The 10,100-nt window shown below is 43.7% G+C and overlaps 1 protein-coding gene across 4 annotated transcripts in view; it reads right to left on the bottom strand.

Annotated features, from left to right (window-relative positions):
• usp9 (ubiquitin specific peptidase 9) overlaps positions 1-10,100 on the bottom strand; it is a 49,313-nt gene that overhangs the window by 15,995 nt on the left and 23,218 nt on the right. For all 4 annotated transcript variants that reach the window (XM_085764392.1, XM_085764390.1, XM_085764391.1 and 1 more), the window contains 17 exons: positions 9,506-9,746; positions 9,106-9,255; positions 8,713-8,833; positions 8,449-8,579; positions 7,356-7,634; positions 7,100-7,225; positions 6,197-6,334; positions 5,753-5,919; positions 5,501-5,609; positions 5,240-5,386; positions 4,800-4,946; positions 4,475-4,682; positions 4,165-4,385; positions 3,285-3,472; positions 3,019-3,192; positions 2,191-2,332; positions 1,298-2,054 (listed from right to left, as the gene is read on the bottom strand). In XM_085764392.1, coding sequence (XP_085620518.1) covers positions 1,298-2,054; positions 2,191-2,332; positions 3,019-3,192; positions 3,285-3,472; positions 4,165-4,385; positions 4,475-4,682; positions 4,800-4,946; positions 5,240-5,386; positions 5,501-5,609; positions 5,753-5,919; positions 6,197-6,334; positions 7,100-7,225; positions 7,356-7,634; positions 8,449-8,579; positions 8,713-8,833; positions 9,106-9,255; positions 9,506-9,746 — 3,446 coding nt within the window. The remainder of the gene's footprint in view (positions 1-1,297; positions 2,055-2,190; positions 2,333-3,018; positions 3,193-3,284; positions 3,473-4,164; positions 4,386-4,474; positions 4,683-4,799; positions 4,947-5,239; positions 5,387-5,500; positions 5,610-5,752; positions 5,920-6,196; positions 6,335-7,099; positions 7,226-7,355; positions 7,635-8,448; positions 8,580-8,712; positions 8,834-9,105; positions 9,256-9,505; positions 9,747-10,100) is intronic.

Below are 10,100 nucleotides of genomic sequence, written 5' to 3'. Positions count from 1 at the left end.
AATCCACAGTGGACACAACACAATGAGGAATTCATCATCATCAGTGCTGGGAATGATCAAAGAAGCCCTGAGGGGATATTGGATGTGCAGCATCACAGCTGGAGGAGTGACGTCATTACTCAGCAGCTATGACGCATCACATTCGGTTGCTCTCACGATCACACACACACGCCAAGGTTCAACAACTCTAACGATGGTGTTTCAACCACTGTTTATCAGGGGTGTTGTTAATTTGTGATGTAATATGACACACAGACACACTACTTGTTTGTTTAATGGTCTTTCTATCGCATTCATGGTGCAGGTGGTAAATGCTCCCCAAAAATGTATTCAAGTAGAACATTTCCATCTTTTCAAGATCTTAGTCAGTCCTGAAGAAAATCTGAAAAGATCAAAACATTGATTTTTGGGGAGCATTTACCAGTGTGCGAACATTTTTTCCTCTTTCCCTTACTTTGCTTTTTGTTGTGCACCTGGACTCACACACTGGATGTGCATGCACTATTCACACAGGTATTGTTTTCACCTCATGAGTCTGTGGTTAGGTGTGCATATTCTAAGATACCTGCTGTCACTAACTTTAACTACTTTATTTATTTACATACTTTACAGGTGTGTGGCTGAGATCAAATTAAAAGCTGAGAGCGAGGATGAGTGTGGTCGAATCTATGAGTAATGAGTAGTTATTAAATAATGTAGTGGGAGCTACTGTCAACATGCTGACAGATGTGTGATGCAGTCAGAAGATTGCATCTGGTTTCCGCTTACTTCAGCTTTCTCAGCATTAATTTATCTCTGTGCCTCTTTAGCTGCCATTTTGGCCTGGTCAGGTCTTCTTCATCCATGTGCCTTACTTACCTGGTTCAATAAGTAAACGCAGCTACAACCCAAATAGCTGACCTACCTAGATCCATTTCTCTATGTTTGATCATAAAACAATAAAAACAGGATCCACAGAAGTAGCTCTGCATTCAATTAACTGCAACTTATGCTGTCATGTGGTGCCCTCAGATTTGTTAATGTATATTTTTGATGACCTATTAATACGCTTTTAATGTGAGTGAGTGAGCGTTTAGCACAAATAATAATTTCTAGAGCTTTTGTAACGCGTTGTTGCTGTTAAATCATGTTAAACCATGTTTGTTTCTACGATGTATAAAACGTTCTTGTGGCATTTCTCCTTCACATCGTCTTGGATCCTATATGTTTTTCATCTTTTCAACTTCTTCGATGTGTGAAAAATAAACAAACAAAAACCCACGTAGCAGCAGCATACACACAAAAAAAGGATGCGTACCTGGAGGAGGGTTTAAATAGACACTGTTACAGGTCAGAAGTTTCTTAATGAACTGGAAATATTCCAGGCTGTATTGCATTCGGTTGTGCATGAATTGGACGTTCTGCTTGCGGACGCTGCACTCGATGACACCAGGCATCTTGACCTGATGCGGCTTGGTAGAGGAGATGGTCAGCTCCGAGATGTATTTGACAAGCTCGCTGTCCTTGTCCAGTGAGTCCATACGCTCATAGAATAGGATGTAGGCGTTCCACCAGCGCTTCTGCCTCCGGTACGACATCCTTTTCATCATATGATCGAACACCTCGCCCATGTACTCCCCTCCAAAGCACTGGTTCTTCATCTCCTCCTCATCGTCCATCTTGCACTCCGTCACATCGCCATCGTCAAACTTATACCAGCGGTTCTTCTCTCCGTCGCCGCCGTTCCTCTGGATTATGTACGAGTAGTAATGTCCGCCGCTGGCCTGGCCTGAGTGGACCAGCACTCCCACCAGACGATACTTGGAGCTGCCCGGCGGTGTCGGTTCAGAGGGCTCGTTCTGCTGGATCACCTGGTTCTCCGGGTTGACGTCATCGCCCTCCAACTTGGCCACGCCGGCCACCGTGTACGGCTCCATGTCCAGCTCCCTGGGGAACTCAAAGTAGTCGTTGAACTTGATGGCACACTCCCTCTCCCAGTCGTAGTCGAAGCGTTTCAGCTGGATGGCCAGCACCGGCGGCAGCTTCTTAATCAGCAGGCGCTTCACTGTGTCCACCTGACGAGGGAAGAGCAGCAAACATTGAGATTAGCTCCTTCGTTAATGAGGGTGAGAAAACAGATCATTAAAACGAGCCTCCTCCTATTTTCCCTCATGGCTCGTTCGGGAGCTTCCAGATGAACTCCGTCCTCACCTTCTTATTACACTTCTCACAGTGGTAGGCATTGGCTCCCTCCAGCAGGTCTCCTTTAACGTACTGCTCCATGGAGTCCAACAGGTTCTGGTGGTTTCTAATGTCTACGTTGAGCGTTGTGAACGACTCCTCACACTCATACCTGACAGCACACAAATAATCATTATCAGGCAAGAAGAAATCGAACCACAGATTATTTCAAGTGACTGAACACAAGAGGAAAGATTAGAGCTGCCCCCCGACCAAAGATTTTCTTGGATCCTTGGGCGATTAGTCGACTAAAAGTCACAGATAACAGTGTTTCCCATTAATTAATGAGACTATGGCGGCCCGCCACAAACCATGTTTCCATCCACTTGGCAATCGAATTATCTAAATATCGATAAAAATAAAAATGTGAATAATGCTGCTTCAAGTGCATTTCCATCTGAGACCCTTAAATCGAATAAAAAGCTGTGCGTAATGACGGCATGTGCTGTTTTGCGATCATATTGGTGTATCGAATTGTTTTCTTGCAATTTAAGGCGTTTCAATTCATTTTCAATTCGATATTGCTTAATGCGAATAAAAACGTGTGGATGGACACATGGTTGTAGTCTCGTTTGGGCCCGCCATAGTCTAGCACAGAAAGAAACATTATTATTGTGGTGTTTAACAGCGTTTCACCATCTCTCATCTCCAAGAGTCCCGCCATAGTCTCACACATCACACAGCTTATGAACTTGATTAATAGTTAACTGTCTCACAAACGCGAAATCACAGGGACCTGCTACGTACTGACTTCTTGGTCGACTATTTGGGGGCAGCCGTAGGAAAGACTGAACTCACCTGTGGGGGCAACCCTGACAGATCTTCTGGTCAGCAAAGGACCCTCCCAGCACTTTGCTGAGCATGGCAGGATGGCCCAGGGCTTTCAGGGCCTCGTCCAGACTGTCCACCAAAGAGTTGAAAAACTCCAGCGCGTCATGCTGCTCCCTCAAATTCACTGGTTCACCCCATAACCTGAAAAGTAAGGGAAACCATAAGGTCATCTTTAAATGTGAAACAATTTATAACCAGCGGCCATTTAAAATGACTGTGAATCATTAAAATACCTGAACTGTTTCCAGAATCCCCTAGGGACGTAGTACTGCAGTCTGGATGCAGCCAGGTGGCCAAAGATGACCTGTAGGTGACGCAGCACCCCGATGTTGTACTCTTTCCTGTCCTCTGACTTACTGGAGGGCTTATCATCAAACTGATGATGGTAGCTGAACACCTCATCCCGAGGATCCACATTGCTCTGTGGAGACAGAAAACACGCAGGACGCTTACATGACAGTTGGAAAAAATACAATTATGGGTATAACCCGAGTATAACTGGACAACTGAAGTGCATGTTAACGCGTTAGTCCGACTTCCCCAAATCTGACTAAAACATCCAGATAATTGGAAGTAGTGTACAATAATTTGTTGTTATCCCAATTAAGAGTTTTAATTATTTAAATCTGTTTTATTTGATAGTTGTATTTCGTGGTTGTTGTTTTCTTTTGTGTCTGTCTGTATGAGATGCTGCTGCTGTGACACCACAATTTCCTTTATGGATTTATAAAGTCTCTGACTGACTCTTGATCTTGAAATTGGAAACCAGACAATTGGCGATTGTAAACCGGTTTTCGTCTGCATGTATACGCCTTAATCGGAGTTAAACTGGACAATGCATGTGCGCATGCTTCACAACGGCAGAGACAGCACAAAATGTAGCATAGAAGCCGGCCTGAATCTGGCAAAAAAACAAACAAACAAAAATGCCTGGGCTGATGCGTCAGTGCATTTCACCGACGCATTTCACCTGAGGAGGAGGACACCGTCAATTATTCGATTTTCCCTGTTGCATGTAAACTGGGACAAGGACAGAACTCCAACAAGACGCTCAACTCGACTTGGCTGTGCATGTAAACGCACTGACAGATGGAATATAAACTCTCACGGTACCTCGTTCTCCTGCTTCTCGTCCCCTGACATGTCGTCGTCCACATCGGTGCCGGTGCCCTCGATGGCCAGGATGCCGTTGCGGATGGGAGGGATCATGTACAGCTGTTGAATGACTGAGTTCATATAACATGTGGCTCCGGCGTTCTTCAGGCCTACAAAACCTTTGTTGGGCCGCGGTCCGACCGGAGGCAGGTACTCCCACTCCGTCAGTGTTTCACAACCTGGTAGAGAGGCAAGGGAAAAAAATGAATCCATGTGCATTGTGATTTACAAATCATCGGTGAAAGTGCTGCACTGGGGTCCCGCCTACCTAAGTAGTACATGTCTGTCAGAGTGTCAACTATCTGCTTGAGGTTGCGGACACAGCCGACAGCCAGCGCCACCAGTAGCTCGAAGCCGGCGTTGATGGAGGCGGGGGTGCTGCACACTGGGATGGCCTGCTCTGTGGGGAACTCCCCGCTCTTCATGTACTGCAGGTAAACATTAGATGCTGGGAAGATGAAGTCATCAATCAGCTCCTAACGAAGAAGAAGAAGAAAAGGAGAGAGATGGGTTCTTAGTCATGTTATAAGAAGAAGAGGAGACATTTTTCATTTTCTATATTGACCATTTCAGGTATTGACCATTTAATTTACCTTAATGAGATTTGCTCCTCCCTTCTCACAGCCGATATAATATTTCTTCTCTGGTGTCTGGAAGGCTAAAAGTTCTTTGGTGACCCCCAGGTGGCCCTCCAGGATCGTCTCCTCCACACCGGTCTCCCCGGTCCTCTTAACCTCATCCTGCAAAATAAAATCATTAAGTGTTTCAATCGATTAAAATTGTGTTTTGTTACAACATACGTTCTTGTTTCTTGCTTCTAACTGTATGTTGAATGTATCCAATTTTTACTATTTTGAGTTTTATGTTGTTATTTTTCCCGTTTTCAATTTTTACTGTTAAATGTTTTGTTTTCATGTAAAGCACATTGAGTGCCCTTTTGGTATGAAATGTGCTATTTAAATACAGCTGCCTTGCCCAAGATTAAAAACAGATAAGGGCCATATGTCAATAGGCTTTTTAAAAAATGTTTTACCCTTATCCTCTTCAGCCAGTCGATCTCGTTGTTGAGCAGCACCTCAGCATTTGGCAGGTTGATGTTGCTGTTATAGGCATAGTTCAGCAGATGTCTGAGCAAAGTGAAATAGTCCCCAGCGTGTTTGGCTCGCTCCTTGGCTGTACTCTGGACACACACATGGACAGTTTGACATTAGTGAACTTGTAAGCAGTTAACTGTCACTACGGCACCGAAAAAAGAGAAATGATTGAAAAACACAAAGCAAAAACAGCCACTCACCCCTAACACAGTGAAGAGGAGGGTGATAAAGAAGAGGAGGGGTCGATGGCCCATACAGCACCGAGTCGCCATCAGGAAAAACTGCTCCTGGGCCATCTGACGAACAGATCTGTCCAAGACACAACAACAACAACGACGTCAGCCTCATTAAATCGAGTCCAAACTGTAAAAAGGCTGCAGTTGACGGCGAGGTTGTTTCTCTTTTTCAGTCGGCTCACTCATGTTTCAGCATAAACGAGCTGACAGACTCACTTGCTATGGCAGTGCAGCAGCAAGTCGATGATGAAGGTCTGCCAAGCCTTCTCCTTACTGAGTGTGTCCAGAGCCGTGGGCATGAGGGCAAAGCACAGTGTCATCACTTCCAGGGCCTCGCAGCACACCTGCTCATCTTCACCATCTGGCTCCTTCGCTGCATTTGTCTAATGAGAAACAGAAAGATTTTAAAGATATCATGAAAAATGGATACTGCTTTGCTTTTTATATTAGTGCCCTTTTTAAAAAAATAGCTTTTACTGCCCTGCCTCTTAGGTTATACAACAGTCTGTATCTATTAATGCCTGCTGACTGTGCAGCAGAGACTTTAACCAACCACCACTCTAATGTGCTCTTGTGATGTTTTCTAAAATATTTGGACGACATTTAATCCCAACTCTCAAGAAAACAGAACCATCCAAACATAACTCAACATTTATTTACCTTCTCATAAATCTTGCTGATTTCTTCATTGGAACTGAAGACGAGCTGCACCGTACCGCAGCCTGATGCCCACACTATTTTCTGTACCGCTCGGATCACACAAATGTCTGGGATGTACTTTGATGCCTGGAAGAAATTCTGGTGAAAAAAGTAGTCCAACAAAATCTATTATTACAAACAGTAACAAAATAGATTTTCTTGCTCTCATACACTTTGTTATACACCAACAATATATACGGTGCCGAAAATTCTCAATGGGACGATTCTGAATCGTCACATAATCGATTTTTAAATTAAAATCATTCATTCAAGTTTGATGGTGTTGTTCACATACAGAGACAGTGATTTATTTTATTTTATTTTAAAGCACAATGCCAAGATCTATGTTTTGTTTTTGAGAAATGAGTGCACCTTTAACTAGGCTTGGCCTTTTCTTTTTCTTTGCGTGTTCAGACTCCAAGCAAGCTGCTGTATTGTGGAAATGCATTTAAATGACATTTCCTATTTCATTTTATGTAAATGAAAAGTTATCATATTTATCTGACTATTATGTTAATTAATGAAAAAACCATGTGTGGCAACATAGAAAATTGAGGATGTGATGCATGGAAATGCATTGAGATGTATCGTATAATCGAATTGAACCGAATTGTTGACTGGTGAATCGTAATCAAATTGAATCATGAGGCCAATGAAGATGCACACCACTAAACAATATTACATTCAATATCACAATTTCAAGAAAAGACAACTACCTTTATTTAAACTTTAAACCTAAAATTGGCACTGTGTATAAAAAGTTATTACCACCATAGAGTTCTTTGTTACTTTGTAAAACAGAGAATATGATTGTAAATGTACAAATAAAGTGTTTAAAAATAAATAAATAAAGTTCTTTGTTACCTCATCAGAAATCTGCTGAGCCAGGCGGATGGCTACGTTGCGCAGCATGCACTCTGACGCGGGGTTGGGGATGTTTTGCAGGGCGCTCTGGAGGACCAGAGCCTGGTCATGGGTGGCCTGGTTTATCTGTAGACAATGCAGGGCAGGTGACGGTCGTGTGGAGAAAAATAACAGCATGTCAGTAGAGATATGGCAGCCAACCATTGAGGAAGCAGTTACGCAGGTATGTCTATGTGAGTTATGCGTGTGGCCTAACCGGAGAGACTGGAATATTTCCCTCGGCGTTGGGCTGGCAGGCCTCCGCTACAGCCTTCACGTGTCCAAAGCCCACGGCGGTGAGGAGGAGCTTGGCGATCTTCAGCGCGTTAAGGTAAGCCCCACGCCGCGTCTCCATGTCCGCCGACGGTAGGAAGTTGTTCCTGGTGAGCATGCTCAACACCAGGGGCAGCCCGCCGCTCTTCAAGAAGTTGTACTGGAAGTCGCTGGCGTCCTCACCCAGAGTGGCACTGGCTGGCATCAGCAAAGCATAGACAACCTGGAGCAAGCAGAAGCAAAGTATGAACCATTTAATACATGGACAGAGACGGGGCAGAAACAGTGAGACTGGACTCACACAGCAGGGTAGTATTATTGTTTAGTCTATAAACATCATCACAATAGTATTATATGCTTTACTTATTAGTAGTAATTTACAACATATCCAAGTATTATATCATGATTACTAATGGGGTCTTGGCGCTGCTACTCACACACTAGGCTTGTCACGATACCAGAATTTCAGTAGTCAGTAACAATACCAGTGAATTTCAACATATCGAAACGTATTCGATACCACAATTAAAAAAACCAAACAGCACCCACGTGCTTCTAAAGTCACTAGGCCTACTTTTTTTTTTTTTTTTTTAACTGTTTCACATCAAACTTTCTTGTATTTAAGCATCACTGTGATTCAACAGCTTCTCAAACTGCACAGAATTTAAAGAGCTGACATCAACATAATGTTAAGAAGAAGAAGTTTGTTTTTCACTCCGGTCCAAATGCCGCACTACTGGCCGAGCATCATGTTTCCATCACGACTGGCCGTAAAAAGACACATGACATGGCATGTTTACATGAGCTCAGACTCACGCATGTATACTGCCTGTGTCACTCCCGACACGACCCGCCGAGGGCAAAGTACTCACAATACCGAGGTACCGACGTATTTTTTATGTGTTGGCATCGACTTGGTACCGAAGTGTTGGTTCTCGTGACAACCCTAGTACACACATTACAATAGCTTGGGGCTATAAATGCAAACATGGGCACATTTATCAGCACTTGTGATGCAAAGGTACAGTGACACTGACCTCGATGAGGTAGAGCACTTGTGAGGGTGACGGGCCGAAGAAGCGCGAGTCCAGCGAAGGACTGAGGCTGTTCTCACCAAGCTTGGCATGGTCCAGACACACAGCTCTCAGATTCTCCACTGTAGTGTTATCTGAGGATACAAAAAAAACAAACACACACTTGGTACTGACCCACTGTTGGCTGTGTGAGCTTGTGTAGGTGTGTGTTTTTCCTCAAGTGAATTAGTTGAGAAGGAAATATTGCGAGCACAGTTGCAGGTATACCTGGGGGCATGAGTTTCATGAGAACTCGAGCTCCGTCTCTGAGCAGAGGCATGTTGAGGTTGCAGCCCAGGTCGGCCACCTGCCACAGGAAGGAGATGTAGCGCAGATGCAGCGACATAATCTGGAAGAAAATGTGGCAAGACGACGGTGTTAAGATTGTGGCTGTGAAAAGACTGATCATAGATGACGTTCGCTTTTAAAAATAACAGAAACTGCTGTCGAGAGACCGTTTCACACTCTCATTTCCCTGTGTGGAACAGATTCCTACACAGAGGATTAACGATTTAATTGCAGAATCACTCTACCGTTGTATTCAAGGCTGTTTGGAAGCAACATTGAAATAGTTTTGTGTGTGTGTGTGTGTATTTAGTGCCTGTGCTTTTTTACACTCACCACTCCAGGAAGACAACTCTCCACTTCAGGGTTGGGTCCATCACTGTAGTGGTTGCCGTGGTTACCAGGAGAGCCGGTGGATGAGTCAGAAGAGCTGTCTGGGCTTGAAGGCATGTTGGCACTCACCTGGGTCAGCTTGGCCGTGATCAGCTATAGAAAAGAAAAACACACACACACACACAACAGTTTTTTTTTATGGTTCAAATGGATGAAACACACTTGATTTCAAAGACGCAGACATTCATCTGGGCTTGAAGATGTTATTTAGACGCCTAGGATCTCATTTTATCAATTCACGTTAGAAACAGAAGCACTTCTTTCATGTATGTAAAAAAAAAAAAGTGTAGCGAGTGCAGCACTTTCAATAGAATATTTCTTTTTGTCGGGAGTACATTCTCACCGTTTTGTCCTTCAAATTCAGCTGTCCAATCAGCTTCCTGTCGTCAGCCGGATCAACAACCTCTCCACCAATGAAGAGCTCGATCTTAGTGTGTGCAGCATTGGCTTTGATCCTGGTCAGGATGCCGCGCCGAACTGAACCGATTGTGTCGTTGGTGTGAGACCAGATGTCCAGGTCGTCTACCTGACGCCCCTGGTTGGGGAAACGTACGATCAACGTGATATGTTTCCCACGGAAAGCTCTGCAAGAGAAAAGGAATAAAGAGATTTATTAATACATGCCACCTTGTTTATTTCACTGAGAGGCACAAGGTAAAAATAGATTATAATAAAGCACACACTTAAAAAGGGGAAAACAGAGGGCTGCAGTTACATTGTGCAATAATTTATTGATTTTTGAGTAGGTACTTTACATGAATTATAATATTTCACCCCCAAAAAAGTTGACTGCAGTGCCTGTTTCGGTTTGGTTTGGTTTATTATAAATCAATTAAACCAAACACTCTTAAAAAATCTTTGGTGACTTTGAGTCTATTTTAATGTGAAAGCGTCACCCTGTCGATGTGTGATCATATAGTTATGATAAAAGTAGAGCT

The sequence above is a fragment of the Trachurus japonicus genome, chromosome 21 (genome assembly GCF_045865225.1).
Source record: "Trachurus japonicus isolate A0001 chromosome 21, Traja_1.0".
Taxonomy (NCBI): Eukaryota; Metazoa; Chordata; class Actinopteri; order Carangiformes; family Carangidae; genus Trachurus; species Trachurus japonicus.
Note: the sequence above shows the minus strand (reverse complement) of the source record. Positions and strands in the feature narration are given on the sequence as shown.